Below are 16,967 nucleotides of genomic sequence, written 5' to 3'. Positions count from 1 at the left end.
ATTTTCCTGTTCTGAAAAAAATGGGAAGTCTGGAGGAGGGAGAGGAGGGCCTTCAGTGCTATATATCAGTTGCGAGCACTTCTACAAGCTTCAGGTCAATATATGCTGTAAATTTGTCTTGCTGTCCTGCTGGTTGATCTCCAGGAAATACATAGATAACCCTTCTGCTCATTGTCTCTGCAGTATCTAATATTATTGTGTTCTAAAATGACTTCAGGAAGCTGAATACAAAAATATATATATAAAAAGGTGTTTCCTTTCAGATAAAATTCAGAAGGCTATAGTGAGTAACCTAGTCTTTCATTTCAAAAACACTTAGTGAGTCCTCAAGGCTTACTCCTGTAGTCTGCGGTGTTCAACATTGATACCAAACTCTTGAGAGAATTTGTGAGATACTGTAGGTTGAAGTGCCAGGAGAAATACCCTATACATTTTCCTGTCAAATAGAAGTGAATTATTTTCTAGCCTTGTTGATATCCACAGTTTTCTACCCTAATATACCTTTTTCAGAATGGCCTTTTTGTCTGTCACTAAGTGTAACTACAGCTTCTTCTGGATTCCGCCGTGTTATCAGATATCCACAGCCCATAATTCAGAAATGAACAGAGATTGCTTATTCTTAAGTTGTTAATCACAGTATTGTACCTGAGCTTTTGTCAAGGGAATCTGATAACTGCATCTAATCACATCAAGATCTGATACTAAAAATTATGGAGGAAAGATTGTCAAAGATGCTGGTACAAAATGTTGTGAAGCTAAGTGCAAACAACTCCTCTTAATGTTTTTGATTTTCTGTTGAATAAAGACTTCAGTTTACACATTGTTTCCTAGTACTCGGTTCCACAGCACTGATTCCCGTTGCCTACATTCACCTTTCTTTCTGTTACTGTCATCTCCATTAACAGCTGTATTCTATATTTCTTTAGACCAGTAAGATTTTTAACCAGTACGGAGGTGGGGGGAAGTTTCTGACTTCAAAAGTTGTTAGGCATCCTTAAATAGTACATCAACTCGAGGACTTGCTCGCACCGAAAACGTGAAGTGCCCTCAGGCTGAGTGTTTGCGATTAAACATCAGAATGACTTTCTTCTGTAATTTCTTTTTTCTTCTTTAATTTCTCCACTGAGAAACGAATATGAAATGAATATCCTATATATTCAGGAGTGTATACATCACATATATAAAATGGCCAACAGTCTTCAAACTGTTCAGATTTTTACTTTTATGTACTGAAAGTGGTGGGAGGAGGTTGTCTTTTTCCCCTCTTTTAATGAGTTTAGGAATTACTGTACTGCAGTTGAATCACGATGCTTCATCCTTTTCAGTATCCCACTTGTGCAGGGGATCAATGCTAGCTTCTGGAGACGGAGCAGGTTACTTTGCTTTAGATAATACAATTTCAGTATAAAGTTTTACTAGATAAACTTTTGATTCATAATAGATGAAATGTGTTAATTATGATAACTTCTGATGTTCTTGTTACCCTTATTAATGTTTTGTACTTGACTAATTTTTTAACTTTGACTTCCCCGAAGCAGTGTATTTCATATTTTAATTACACTTGACAGTGGTGAAAATTACTGAAAAATAATTTTAGTGGGGTACTAATGTGTACTTTCAGTCCAATGGATGTAGTTTAATTTTGCATAATAAAAGGATTTGATAAATCTGGAGTTATCAAAGAGAAAGAAATAAAGGTTTTCAGAAGGAATGATGCTCTCTCCCCCCTTCCAAAGGAGAGGACCTTTCCCATAAGCTCTGGTGTCCTTGAATCTGAGTTTGTATGTTTGGTACTCTGTTTTTCTGTTAACTTCTGTGTAGTTTCCTCTGTTTTCTTTTTTTAGTCTCTCCTGACTTTTATAATAGCCCCAAAAGATTGAAATTTGGTGTTGCTTCCTTAACATTGCTTCCTTCTCTAGGGAGAGAACCTTCCATCTCGAGTGATACCAGAACAGATTCCTCTACAGACAGCTATCCTTATAAACAGGCGCACCATGAGTCTGTGGTCAGTCACTTCTCTTCTGACTCACAGGGGACGGTCATCTACAATGTGGAGAATGATGCAGCTTCACAAAGCAGCAGGGACACAGGTAGCAGATACCATTATATCTGTGTGATCATTGTCATTAAATATGACTGCAGTGGATTCCAGTGAAAAGTCTCTGTATATACAACCTATAACAGAGTAGTGAACAGTGTTTAGTATTCTAAATGTTTTTGGTTTGTAATGAACCATTGGCATTCACAAAAAATAAGCATAATTTTAAATGTCGTGTTGGCTTTTGTAGAGTTGTATCTAGCCAGGCAGACCTGTTTCCACAATCCTACCTGCTCTTTTTGTTACATAATTCTGTAAGTTGGAGTCCGTACAGTGCCATTGTACAGTTTGGTAATTGTTGTGTGTGCTACTTGCTCATCTATGGGCAGTTACTTCATTTCAGGAGTTGCAGCTGTCTGGGAAAGGCGCTTTCATCACCAAAATCTCTCATACCTGGGCACTAAGGACTTTCTATGTAAGTGGGTGTTGGTAGTATTTACTGCACCAGGGAGGAGCATAAAGTGATTTCCTGCCTGTGCCATGGAAGCAAGTGAGAATCTGCAATGAGAAGACAATCTGTATATATGTTCCTTCAGGCAGCTGAACAGTCTGCCTGAACGCTCTTTAGTTGAAAAGAGGTTAACTGGAAGTCCGAAGGCTTAGATCTCCTATATTATTCATGCCCAGTGACCCTAGTCAGCATGTTTCTGCATACAGTAACTTCTAACATCACTTCTGAAAAAGTAGTGCATGGGTTAAGGTCAGACTTCTCGAGCATCTGAAATATGATCTGCTAAGTCTGTTTGAAAAGTTACTTTATTGTGCCTTAAATAGACTTTCTAAGAAGACATAAGCGTTGAATCAGCAACTGTTTGTTGCACCAGAACGTCAACAGCTGTCATACCACTTTGTCCTTTTAGTTACAAAAATAGTTGTTCTCTGGTATTGTGACGATATGTGCGTATTTGGTTCATTTGAAACAATCTGTGGTACAAATATTTTTCACATCAAAATCTGGAAAACATGTTTCAAGTTGGTTTTCTTTAGTACTCCTTGATTCTTCATCAGAGGTCCAAGTAACTGTAATATGTGGCTTTAGATAGCCTGACAGTACTTTTAGTGTTTTAGCAAATACTTAACGCTGTAGGTTCCAGTCATAGTCCTAGGTAGAGTGTGAGAAAGAAGGGAAAGTTGGAGCAGAATTTGAGTGATGAGAAAACAAAATTCATGTTGTTCTTCAGAATACGAAGAAGACAAAATTGAAAATGCTAGTGGAATATTGTTTATATAGTCTGCAAAAGTGGCACAGAGTTTATTGGATTAGGTTCCTCCCTGCAAAACTTGCCGTGCAGAAGTCAGCAGAAAAGGGAGGGTAGGGGGATGGTTGCAAACATGTAAGCATGAAGTTCAGCATGTAACCTTTTGTTCTGTCATTTTTAGTGACTTTGTCCTTTTCTTTTTCTTTCTTCTCCTACTGATTCTATCCTATGTTATTCCCTTCAGCTTAGCCTGTCTCTCCACCTAAATTCAGTTGTCCTCATCTTCCCTGATTCAGCCTTAGCTATAGTCAGTCTGTTCCCTTAGCTGGCCGCCTGTCTGGGCATTTCCCCTTCTTTTTACCTACCCTAAACCTTTCCAAAAAAGTCAGTCTGCCAACTCATACAAGTGCTCAATCATCAAATGCTGATCCGTGGGGCTATAAAGAAGCCATCCACATTGACCTGTCAACTGAATTGTTCTGGGCAAGAGCAGAATTCTTCATTTAATGGCCATTTACTCACTACTCCAGCCCAGAAAATTATGGACCCTATCCCACACCGTCCTCCGGGGAAGGACCACCATTGGGTTGTATGACCTCAGGCACCTGGGTACTTCAGAATGGGGTCGTGAAGAGTGGCTGCATAAGCCCTCTCTTGCTCCTACCAACCTGTGCTGCTGAGAAAAATGTGCGTATTCTGGCTGCCCTATTCATGCAACTGAGATTTCAGTGGGAGGGAGTGGAGGGCGTTCTGTCTTAACCTGTTTGATTTCATTCTCTTCTCTAACATATTTAGACATGCACACAACCCCTACAAAACCAAACTTTTCCTTTGAATATCACTATTTGCTTATGAAGCCATCCCACCTCTGGAGGATGAGGTAAAGTGATACATTCAGCAAGGGACACCTTTTAAGCGTATGATTGGGCACTCAGACAGAAATCTTGGCTTGTTATTTTAGTGAATTTAAAAAAAATGAGTGTAAAGTGCTAGCTAATATTCTTGGGATTGTAATTCCTATATTCATGCATTATGTTGGATTTAGTCTTTTTTCCAGAGAGTCCAAGTAAAGACAACAAAGCCTGTGTCCTGCAGACTTTTGGTTCTTGGCATCTCGTCGATTGCTATTAAATGTCCAGTAACAGTAGGACAAAATTTGCAATTTAGGAGGAGAAAATATTTATGCAAAACTAGCAGCCTTCATTCTATAAGGCTAAGTTGGGCTCTAATTAGTCTATGCAGACCGTAAACTAGCTCCAGTAGCACTAAATATCTTTAAATAGTTTCTGTTACGGTACTTGAAGGATGCTAACCAAGCACTCCCTATCAGGTTGAAAGAACTTTGGGGGGAAAAATGTTTAACTAGAGAAGTTGTACACTCTGAAGTGAAACATAAGCCTCTTCTATCTTGAGGGGAGCCACTACAAGGTATAAGATAATACTGTTCTTTCAGTCCCTAAAGGATGTGTGACAGTCCAGGCTGTGAAGGGAAAAAAAAAAAATTCTCCCAAAGCACTGACTCATGCTCAGTCACCTAAATGCTGCACATCTTCTATCTTCACTGCCAACATTTCTCTTTTACGTCCTTAATTTCTTTTATTTTATAATAATCTGCTTGTTTCTAAAGAATTTGGCTACAAAATCACTCTCCACTTTGCAAATGAACAGAAGTGCGAGTCTTGTGTAGCTTGCTTTTTGCTGTTTGGATTCCTTCCCACTCATTTATTGTGGTATCTTTGTAGCAATTGTAGTTGAAGTGAATTATTTTTTCAACTGTGGAAGGTACAATTTTATGTGTGAAATCTGCTTTAAATGTTGTTGATTTTTATGTTAATTTCTAGAGAAAGGGGAAGGCTCAGAACAGCCAGCTTATATAGTCTGGGGGATGTTAATCCACTATTGGGTAGTCGGGATCTTCCTTTCCTATCATCCTATGCAAAGTGAAAGTTGGTGATATAAAGACTAGAGAAAAGTCTTTGTAGCTTATTCATAAATTCCCTTCTTATCCTGCATCTCTGCTTGGGACTACTCACGTGAGTAAAGCCATGCGTGTGTTTGTGCTTGCAGGTTTAGGACTGTGAATGTGTGAGAACCATAAAATTAAGAAAAGGCAATACAGAAAACTTGTGATGTCAAATACTCTTAATTCACATTTGATGTGAGGAAATGGGGAATAAATCGTGTGCAAGAGAAAATATTAGCATTCAGACACATGAGCTGTAGTAAGGGAATGTTGTCGTGTGTCAGCTGATCCATGTTGATGGCTTGTGTGTATGCTCTTAGCTTGTGGCAGATGTGAATTACCTGGCTTAGCCCTTGAGAGCCAGCTGAGGCTTCTTCACTGTAGACTAAGCTAACTGATATTACTTAGTATTTGCTACAGGTGAAGAGAGTGCAGATGGATAGTAAGTGCAGAGCAGCTGATGATGTGCAGTAATTTATTATTACATGGTAACTCGTTCATGTGTTTGAGTGTTCATTCAACAGAGTAATGTCAAGCAAGCTGTCCTCAGGAGTTTTGTGTTCATAGCCATTAAAACTGAAAAAGTATTCAGACAGCAAGAAAGTAGTGTCCTTAGACTATTAGAAGACAAGGCAGAGTCAACTTTTTCCTCTCCCTGTGGATGAGCTCTCATTAACCAGAGTCCTTGGAGGGGCTATATTGCTCTTTTATGACCTTAAAAACAGAACACCCTCCCCGAGACAAAACCAAAAACTTTTGGATACAAAAACTTACCCAAACCTGCCAGTTAGCGTTGGAGTGTCTGCAGCTCCTAAGAAGCAGGCGAGCCCTGCTGCTCTTAGCACACAGAACACTCGGTCCGAAGGCTCTTGTCACCTCTACTGTGTTCTTCTGTCCTTCCAGGGCACCTGACTGACAGTGAGTGCAATCAGAGGCATGTTTCCAAAAAGGGCTCGCTGGCAGACCGCAAAAGGAGTTCTAGCCGGTCTCGGCGAAAAGGAGATGAGGCTCAGTCCTCAGGATACCATAGTGAAGGCAAGAGATGTTACTTTATTTCAAATATCAGTATCTCTTTCTGCATGTTTTTAAGATCCTCAGTGTGTACATGTATTTCCCTCCTTGTTTCTTATCTTTGTCTGTATTTTGTCCTGTCTTTGCTTTTTTTTTTTTGTTTGGGGGTGTTGGTTGGGTTGGTTTTTTTGTTTTGTTGAGGGTGTTTTGTTTTGTTTTTTTACTTTTCAAAGTCTGCATGAATATGCCGCAAGTAGGGCTGCTAGTTTAATCTGAAGATATTTTTGTGGCTTTTGCTGTCTCTATAAACTGCAGGAGAAACCTTGAAGGAGAAACAAGCCCCCAGAACTGCCCCCAAACCATCCAGCAGCACCAGCAGGCTGAGGGAATTTAAAGAGACAGTGAGCAATATGATCCACAGCAGACCACAGCAGATTTCTCAGACCATCCAGAATTCCCCTCGTGGAGGGAGTAGTGTGGATCAGGCAGAAACACGACCCTCAAAAAGCCTGTCTGCACACTCTCGAGACTGGGAAGTGGAGAGTACCAGTAGTGAGTCTAAATCCAGTTCATCTAGCAGGTACCGGCCAACCTGGAGACCCAAAAGAGAGTCTCTGAATATAGACAGCATCTTCAGTAAAGACAAGAGGAAACATTGTGGCTACACTCAGCTTAGCCCCTTCTCTGAAGAAGCAGGTAAGAGTTTGAGAAGAAAGATTTATTTCAGAATGTGTGGAATTTATAATACTCCACTATCCAGTTTTGTTTAAGTGAAGTAGGAAAGTGAAATTTTGAACATGGCATTTAGGTCAGTGGTGAGTTGTGTCCTTGAAGGCTAGTTTCTGTGTGGGTATTCATGTTGCATGTATGATACTTCTGTTTGCTTTCTGTGTGCTAAAGATGTAAGGAAATAATAAGGGAAACATTGCCGTCTGCGCCGCTTAAATGGACACAGGGCTAGACTGCTAAGTATCTGGAAGTTCATCTCTTGGAGTGGCCTTTTGTATTGGTCTGGTTTTTTTTTCTCCGGCTCATCGTGGTATTTTTGCATGATGGCTCAGACTATGGTGCAGCAAGTACCTCGTGTATCAGTGCTGAGTTTTTGTTGTGAGGATAAGAGCCTGGCAGCCAGTGATGATTTATCTGGGACCATTTTACACCACAGCAGCTGTGCAACTTGTACGTAGAGACTTTGTCCTCAGCTTTGCTGTTTTACGATCTGTTGTGAAACAACTTTGGGTATCTTTTGTTGCCCCTGCTCCAGCCTCCTGCTTCCCTTTCCCCAGTCTGCAAATGAATAACAGTTACTTTGCTCCATATCAAGAGGAGGTACTCCTGAAACTGTAAAGCATGTGGAGAGCAGATGTTTACTAGCTCCTGGTTTTTATGCTGTTATGCTAGTGGAGCTGCTGCACTCCCATCTCAGAGTGCTTGAAGGACAGCGTGTGGGTGAGAAGGAGGAGTTTTGTGTGACTGGCAGTAGAGTTGTGGTTAGTGAGGATGCTGTTGCAGAAATTTGGGGGCTTGGAGAGAGGGAAGGACAGATGATACTGACTAGAAGGAGCTAAAGGTTGGAAAGAATTGAGAAGCATAGAGAAATATGTATAGGAAAGGTGAAGGGAGAAGAGAACGCAGCTCCAGGGAAGGAAGCAAGGGGAGCAAACAAGAGGCAAGTCTGAAGACACAGTGAAATCAGTAAGGAAGAATTAAAAAAAGAAGAAAAAGTTTTCCTGTCCTCTATGAACTAATGTTATATAAGCCTCATCAAATCGTAAATGGCAAAATAAACAATGTAAAAAGTGCAGTGTCTGAAGTAGATATGACAGAGTACAATAACAAATATAAACTGAAAATACAGTTGGGTATACTGTAAAATGATCTTGTAGAAATACAAATTGTTATGGGGAGGAAGGGATTTTTTTTCCAGACTTGATTGTTACCTGGGGGGGAATATGGTAAGTTATACTAAAGGGGAGAGATTCAAAAATAAATTTGTTGAATAGATTATTGCTTAATATTACTAGGAATGCTGTAAAAGTATTGGGGTTTTTTCTGCTTAATATTGCTAGTTTTACACTAAGTTAAAGGCAGCACTTCTCCTTTAAGCATGGTTGAGAAGCTAACATATGTATAGATGATTTGCTGGTATTGAAGCTTGGATCTTCTACCAAGCTATATTCTTTTGTCTTGACAGGTAAAGAGCTTATTGAGAATGAGGTGAAGGAACATGCTGTTCAAGAAACAAGATCGAGCCACTCAAATGTCAGATACAAGCGTGGTGTACTAGGCCGGGGCACCCAGCATCATATGGTGGATCAACATCCTCATCTAATACAGAGGATGGAGTCTGGCTATGAAAGCAGTGAACGCAACAGCAACAGCCCAGTTAGTCTGGATATGCCCTTGTCTGAAAGCTCAAGCACCCACAGGTAGATTTCAACAAACTTCAAAAAACACTTTGAGTGATTGAAGTCTTGATTTCTTTTCTGTAGTTACATAATGGTGTAGAACATTTTTTTAAAAAATGCAAAACAGTGGTCCTAGCTTGTAATACAGGTTTATTGGGGCAGGGGAGAAATAGAAGGGAAACAGGAATCTGAGTGGGTGTGATTCCTTTTCTTGTCAGTATATTGATAGCTTACTGCTAGTGAGAAGGAAAAGAAAAGGGGTTCAGTTGAATGAGAGATGTTGACTAAAATGATGCATCTGAAATAGTCATACCCTTAGTCTATGATTTGAAAACTCAACTAAAATATCAAACTTCGTGCTTGTCCTTTGAACAGCTCATAGACCTTTTTGTTTCAGTTAAACCATTGCTTGATAGAAGCCTTGTACAAAATGAGAAATTAGTAGTCTTGTATAGAAATCTTTGACATTTTCAGTTTGAGAGGTTCATTGAAGTCTTGCAAGACATTTGCAATATTTATATGCAAAAATAAACAGGCAGCACAATGTGTTTCTCTCCTTGGCTTATGAAGCTTCAGGCAATCACAAACTGAGACTGTTTATGGCCAGAATAGTAGATTTTCAGCTATAAGAATCTGTTGAGAACAGCTATCAGACCACAGTTTTAATATGCATTGCATACTCTTATGGAGGAGAATAGAATTATTGTCCTCCCCCTTGTTAACTTTCTCTTTCCCTGTTTCTCCCAAGATTTTCTTATGGTAGACTCTTTTTTTAAATGAAATTAAAATGCAAGTAAATATTTATGTGATAATAAAAAAAAAAGATATAATTTCTCCTGGAGAGATTAGTAAAATGGTAAACTATAATTACTCTCTTCTTGGAGGGACGTTCATATGAAGCGAGCAGGTGGATTGGTTCCTGCCTGGCGTAACATCCCAAAGTCTCACAGTAGCAGCATCTTGGAAGTGGATTCTACTTCATCAATTGGGAGCTGGGCTAACAGCCCACACACCGTTGGAAATGGTAAGATATGCTTCCTTGGTAGCAGTGGTTTTGCAAGGTAAATTGTATTGGAGTTGTTCTTTACTTTCTGGATGTTTATCTTCACAGTGAAATTATGAGGAAAAGAAACATTGAGGAACATAATACAGTTTTACAAGATGTAACTTACAAGATTTTTTTACCATTACAAAGGGGGTTGCAAAAAACTTTGTTGGAATATTCCTTTGATCATGTTGCTCTGGCATCTTTTTTAAGTATTGACTGAATGGATAACATAAAGCTATTTTTCCTATTCTTTCCCATAACTCAGTATTCTGCCATCAGTGGAAAATACCTTCCCAAGCATAACTCATAATAACTTAGTAGGATTGACGAGTCCTGAAAGCAGACTTTTAATGCTATACAAAATTCAAAATTGTCAGAAATAAGAATGGATATTTACAAGGTGTTTGGGCTAAGGCTAAGCTTTTCGGCAGATATGCATTCTGATTATGTATTGTTCTGAGCAAATACTTTATTCCAGAGAATGTCTGGGGAAGGGCAAGGGAGGAGGGGAGACACTTTTTGAATACAGGTCATAGTTGAAGTGAGAACGATGACTGATTGATTTCTGCTATGTTGACTAGGATATTGATATGCTTTATTTTCCTCCCATTTTCATCTGCTTATGCAGTTAAATGAAAAGCATCTCAGTTGGAATCCATTTTACTTACTAAAGCTAATGATCTGGCTAATTTGACATAGCATTATTTACAAATTATAAGCACAGTAAGAAGCCTCAAGATTTCAGCATCAGCTTAGGGTTCTCTCTTCCAATGATTCTCTCTGTTCTGTTTGCTGTTTCTTGGCTCAATGAATCCAGGGATGGGCTGTGCTGCAGGGGAGCTTGAAGCAATACTGCACCGTTTCTGCCAGTCACTGACACAGAGAAGGCAATTGGAAACGAAATGGCTTGGGCAGGGTTTTAAAAGTAAAATTTAACAAAGCAAAATTTGTGATCTGAAATTCTGTGGTCTTTGCTTTGTCAGTCTGTTATTTTCTAATGTTAATTGTATTCTCCATTAATATTTCTTTGTATTTTAAGGGATACTTTGAGATTTTACTATCAAAAAAGTTTCTTTTTTTTTTTTTTTTTTTTGTTTTTATGAAGGTGGGGAGGTGTTTGTCCCTTTAAAGAGTGAACTGGATGAATTGCAAGAGGAGGTGGCAAGGAGAGCACATGAACAAGAACTACGCAGAAAAAGAGAAAAGGAAATGGAGGCAGCAATGGGCTTTAATCCTCGTCCCAGCAGGTTCATGGATCTAGATGAACTGCAGAATCAGGGTAACTTTTTGAATGCAGTGTGTTTTGCAAGATGGTAGTGCTGAAGGTTTTTGAATCTTTGAACTTAATTTCCTATTGTAAGTCTGTCTCTCTCTTTCTCTCCCCCCCCATTACAATTTTGTACCTTCAGTTAGTGAAAGACCATCAATTTCAAACCTGTAGGATGTGAAGAAACTGTTTGGTGTTTTGACCAAATTCCTTCTTAAAAGAGACAACAAAGTAATGCAGAGGTGTTTTTAATGTATTTGCACCTTTTCATTTTTATGGTGATATGCACCATTACTAATATTGATATCTAGATTTAGCTATAAGGCTTCAACCAACATCTTGGAATGAGCAGGGCTGTTTGTACCTTTCAGATGCCTCAGGTCCCCCGCAGCATAGCTTGTTCATTTAAGCCATTGTTTTGTTTCTGATTGTTTCTGGTAGCATCACTGCCTTAAGCAGTTCTGCTTGTTCTGCCCTTGTAATTTCCAGTCTTTCTCCCTGCCCAGCTGTGCAGCCACAGCACAGGCGTGGGAACAAGTACTGTGGCAGGCTTAAGCTGGATCTAACTGAAAATCTGAGCTGGGTTTAGCTTACATATCTTTTCTAAGGAAAAAGAATTGGAAAAAAAAAAAAAATTTACAAAGCCAAATACTAAGTTTGATTGTCTTTTCCGTGGCTCCTCATGTTTCTGGCAGGGGATGGCAGCAGAAGAGGTTTAATTGGAAGGATGGAGCTGCAGCAGAGGGAACTTGGTGACAGGAGTCACATGTAGCACCTTTGTTTTAGCCCTAATCTCCATGAGCCAGTAAGGGGTCAGAGAGAAGGTGGGATGAAGTGCACCGACCCAGTTGAGAGTGAAGCCTGAAGCCTGGTAGAGCATTTAACTGGGGGGTTGTTGATGGGTCAGCAGAGCCAAGGAAGGTGTAATGAACACCTAGGCTCTGCTCCCACAAATGCATGCACGATTGGGGCGAACCCACTGTGGTCTCCTGTGTTGCCAGACCTCCTGGCATCCCCATGCTGCTTGCTCAAACCTGTTATAGATAAGAGTTGAAGTGCTGGTTTGCTGCTACAGGACAGAGAGGGAGAGGGGCACCCCACAGCAATGCCAGCTCTGGGCACAATACAGCCAGTGCTCTGCAGACTACAGCCATGCCAACTGCTCAGCAGGCAGAATGTCAATGTGCCAACAGCAGCTGAAAAATATGATCTCTATGAGAATGTCTGACTGTGGGAATGTTTTTATAATTTTTGCTGACCATCAGTGAGCCACTCAGTTATCCTTTACAGTCCTGCTGTGACCTGCCAGTAACCAGGTGAAAAATTCTGATGTACCAGAGTAGATGGATATCTTATTAGTATTAGCATTTACTTTTGTAACATAAATGCTAATGATGTAAAAATTGAAAAGTAAACTTCTGTTATTGAGCATTGAGGATGTTATCTTCTCTGCTGCTCCTGCCCAAAAGAAAATAGCATATTCTCCAAGATGTTACCCTCTTTGATCTCTCGTATTAGCTGGTAGAAGCAAAAATTGCTTAGCTTTTCCTTGTTAAAAAGACAGTTAACTAGAATAATGCTTAATCAAAAAAGACTTCAGTAGAACGTTTGAGGAGTTTACAGGCATTGACTTAAGATCTGGGAAAGTTTTTGTTTATTCCTTTTAAGTCTTTCCCCACCCCAGTCAGAGATGTAATAGCTTAACATTAACAGACTGCTTGACTGCCTGGGAGGCTTGCTTGTACACAGAACTCCAGAACACTTGTGACTCATTTTCCCCTCAAGTAAGCTGCTAAATTAATGCAAAGAAAGCTAACTTTAGTATACTGGCCTTGATTACAAGCCTCAGTAGCCTTGATTTTGAAACTGAATGTGCTGCTTGATTAACTCACTGCTCTAACAACTCTCACTTCTCTCTGCAGTTCTTGCTTTTCATGCGAGTTCTTTGGGGATTATGGTATAAGAGTTTGTGTTTGCATCTGTGCACGAGGGTGTTGGGGAGCAGGCCAGGCCATAGCATATGTTATGCAAATTGAGAAAACATAATTTATTGTTGGCTGATAAAGATACTCATGTTTTCTACCACAATGACAGAGACATTCCATTAAAAAAACCCCACCCCTAAACAAAACAAAAAGTCAAGTTTTATTTTCTGTTTTCCCCTGCCTCATTTGAATGTGTACATTTTAGTGCATAACTTGCATAACGCTTAATAGGTGACACCAGATTGGGTATTTCCTCGTCTCAGAACTGGATGTTCTGATGCCAGGACGCAGTGTTTCATCTTTCTCTTTTGTGTCCAAGGATGATTTGTCCTTCTCTTCTCCAACATTGTTTTCTAAATTGTTGCAAAAAGAATTCTTGACAATTGTCTCTTTGTTCTTGGCTTCTTACACCTGTGTCTTTCCTCCTAAAGCTGCAAGACCATTGGGTTTTCATATTCCGTATATGTCTTTCAGCAGTTGAGTGTATGCACTGAACACATGTTTGTAGAAGTATTTCGTGCAGGCATTTACACTCACATTCAGGTCTGAGTTTTGTTCCCCAGACATCTCAATTGTTTAGGTTTGTTTCCATTTTGTGTGGAAGTAATTGGATATCTGAAGAAGAGACAGATAATTTTTGGCAGGGGACTTAACATACAAGGAAAGCCCTGACCTGCTGTATTTCTTTTACTGATATATTTTGGTTTAGATTTAATTCTGAATTTAGATTAATTCCTACTTGACAGAAGTAATCTGAACTGACTCTCTGATGTGTCTATACCATCTTCTGTACTGATTTAAACTGTTGAAAATAATACAATAAGCCAGTACAACAAGTTTACTCTCTCAAGTAAACAAAATCTGGGGGAAAAAATCTGGTTCACGTTGTTTTACTGTGTGGATGTCAAGCATATCAGGGTGTTCAAGTTGTACTTCTGCTTAGGGAAGGTTAGGTGGTGCGGTCTGGGATATGTGCAGCCTCTGCGAGACTCCGTATGTGGAAGAATTTGGCAGTCACGAATGGGATGAGGGTAAGTGAGGGTTCTGCAGTGAATGAAACCAAAATGAAGGGTGCTGCCCATTGCAGGAAGGAGTGATGGCTTTGAGAAGTCGATGCAGGAGGCAGACTCAATCTTTGAAGAGTCGCTGAATCAGGAGCAGAAGGGGGATTGTGCTGCAGCTTTGGCTCTCTGTAACGAAGCTATATGTAAGTAACTCTAACTGCCTGAGCTATTGCGCTTTTGACAGTTTACTAATATCATAGAAAGAAGTCTGAAACATTGAATCACGTTAAATGGTCAGGTAGTAATACGGGGATCCAGCTGGTCTTTAGGAACGTGCAGGGAGACAGAATCTCTCCTTTTTACAAGCATTCCCTTTTGGGGGTTTTAGTCCTGTTCCTCTTCATCTCTGTTTTTTTCATGTTTGCATCTGTTTTCGTTGTTCTTTCCAGCACTATGGCAGTAACAGCACAGGGGTGCTGATGTGCCCTTTTTGGTGCTAAATGGTGCATTTCAGCAAGCACCTAGTAGGTAACGCCCCCTGCCACTCAGTCCTCAATTAACAATTTTTCTCCATCCTCAGGCCAAATTACGAAGTGCATTAAGCTCCCCTGTTTCTCATGGAGGGTGTAGTAGGAAGAAAATGGTAGCCCACTCGAGTCCTCTGGATTAGCAGAAATGAGCTATGCTGTACCTGACTTTCATGAAGAAAAAAGCATTAGGACATTGAAGTGCTTAAATGCATTGTGACCTTTGAGAATGTGTGCTATGTGATTTCATTTTATTTTCGGTCTTTTTCCATTATGACTGGCTGGCTGTCTCACCCCATGCTCCCCTCTGTCTGTATAGAATGGCTGCAGACAGAGTGGGTAGCTCCTGTGCATTTGCATTTAGAAATTGGCTCTTATGGACTGCAGAATAAGGGGCACAGCATACAGCTGTTGTGATAGCTCTATTAGCTTCCATTCCAGCAAGGTATATGCTGAATCTCAAATCCCAGCTGGGTATTCCTGCACATAAAGGGAGTCCCAGATATACAGGAGAAGGGTAGATGACAGAATGAAGCATCAATGTGGTAGGGTTGGAAAGAGCCTGTGTGAAGGGGATGAGAAGTTGGGCTAAAACATGGATAATTTTTTTTTTTTTTTTACTTTATTTTGGTTTAGTTTCAATTAACGTGTTTGGACACCTGGCTAAGCTGAATGTGCATTAATGGAAACAATAGCATCCTTGTGAACTCTTCTGTGGCAGTATTTGCATGGTCCATGTTTTATGTTCTTGCTGCATCTTTTTTCTTTTTTTTTCTTTTTCAATTTTATTCCTTTTTTCTGTTTGTTTTCTGCTATGTTTTCTTTTGCATTTTAGCTAAACTAAGACTTGCCATGCATGATGCCAGCGCTAGCACTCACAGCAGAGCCCTAGTCGATAAGAAGCTGCAAATCAGTATCCGAAAAGCCCGGAGCCTCCAGGATCGCATGCAGCACCAACAGCCATCGCAGCCGCTGCCGCCGCCAACCTGCCACCCACCACAGGGCGGCACCATGGCCCAGTCTACAAGGTAGTCCAAGTGTATCACCTAGACCCAGATCTGAGCTGCATCTATGAGCAGTGCAGTCTGGAAAGAAATAGCAAACTATATATATTCCCCTGGATAGTCCACATCCTACAGTGTTACTCCCTATTCCTTTCTTCTTTACGTTAAATCCTATTATAAGACAGTCAACTACCCCCTTTCCCCCCGCCCCCCCAGTCTTTATAGACTAGTTCAATGTGCATGTGTTCAAAATGTGATCTGTGACAGAGAATTGTAGCAGTCAGTGCCTGGCAGCATCGATGTTTTCTGCACCAAGAGAAAGAATACAATAGACAATAACCTGGCTAAAAAGGGGGCGTGTGTTAGGATGAAATGTGCAACAGTTTATAATCAGGAGCCGTTTCAGGATTCAGTCAGTAAAAGAGTGTACTACAGTAAAAATCTTGCTATAATTGCTTTTATGTTGGGAACAGCAACCAGGGTACTAGTGCTCTGTAGTTTGAAAAGTGTCGAGTACACTGATCTTTTCTTTCTAGTCCACTTCTCTAGTGGTGCACTGGTACAACTCTTGGATCCAGATCCTGATCCTGTCACCTTGACTACTCTCCCTGATGCTGTATCATTCTTCATTTTCTTTCTGTGCTTCCCAGGATCCTGTAGCCTGGCTTAGCAGCCTCTTCAGTGTCTCTTCATGATTCTTTCTTCCATACTGACTTTAACTATAGCATAATTAACTCTCTGCTGTAACTGATCCTTTCTTCCTACCCTCTTTAGCATGCAGCTTAATCCTTCTTTCTTCCCATGCCATTCCCTCCTAGCACTAGACCATCCCTATCCAATTTCTAGGCTGTTTCTTGAACTGTTCCTTTTCCTCCCTCTCCCTTTTCTTACATGTTGTATTATCAGAAGCTTGGATGAAATTTCAGATGAGAATCCTTTTTCTTTTCCTTTTTTTAAAATGCCACATACAGCTATATACTAAAACTCAGTTAATTTGCACACCTGACAGGCTATAGTTCATAATGTTCTTTTCTTTTCCTGCAGTAGCTGAATTATATGTAATGAGAGCTGATCTTTTTGTCAATCAGGGGTCCATTATATCCTCTTTTACAGGAGAAATGCAGAGCCCCAATTATGCATTTTGGCAGATTCTAAGAAAATGAAAGGAAGGAACTTTCTAAACTAATTTTGTTAATGCTGAACTTGCTCACTGCTGCTCTGTGAAAAGAACATTACCTTTGCAAAAAGTTATATCCAACCAAATGTTAATATTGCAGCCAATGAAAAGAATCTATTCATAGCCAGAGTTCTGTACTCTTGCTTTGATATAAATAACACTGTAGACAGTGCAAAGTTTGCGATTACTCACAGACAAGGTCATTCTGCTACACATATCAACTAGGTCTTCATGATAACTTTCATTCTATGCATCTCAAGGAGGAAACAAAGCAAT

At 40.0% G+C, this 16,967-nt stretch overlaps 1 protein-coding gene across 1 annotated transcript in view; it reads left to right on the top strand.

Annotated features, from left to right (window-relative positions):
- Positions 1-16,967, top strand: part of USP54 (ubiquitin specific peptidase 54) — an 81,566-nt gene that overhangs the window by 54,506 nt on the left and 10,093 nt on the right. The window contains exons 12-19 of the mRNA XM_050898696.1: positions 1,920-2,090; positions 6,164-6,295; positions 6,587-6,967; positions 8,466-8,700; positions 9,564-9,703; positions 10,833-11,006; positions 14,067-14,186; positions 15,346-15,538. Coding sequence (XP_050754653.1) covers positions 1,920-2,090; positions 6,164-6,295; positions 6,587-6,967; positions 8,466-8,700; positions 9,564-9,703; positions 10,833-11,006; positions 14,067-14,186; positions 15,346-15,538 — 1,546 coding nt within the window. The remainder of the gene's footprint in view (positions 1-1,919; positions 2,091-6,163; positions 6,296-6,586; positions 6,968-8,465; positions 8,701-9,563; positions 9,704-10,832; positions 11,007-14,066; positions 14,187-15,345; positions 15,539-16,967) is intronic.

The sequence above is a fragment of the Gymnogyps californianus genome, chromosome 6 (assembly GCF_018139145.2).
Source record: "Gymnogyps californianus isolate 813 chromosome 6, ASM1813914v2, whole genome shotgun sequence".
In the NCBI taxonomy this organism is placed as follows: Eukaryota; Metazoa; Chordata; class Aves; order Accipitriformes; family Cathartidae; genus Gymnogyps; species Gymnogyps californianus.
This window is presented reverse-complemented; position numbering and strand designations above follow the sequence as displayed.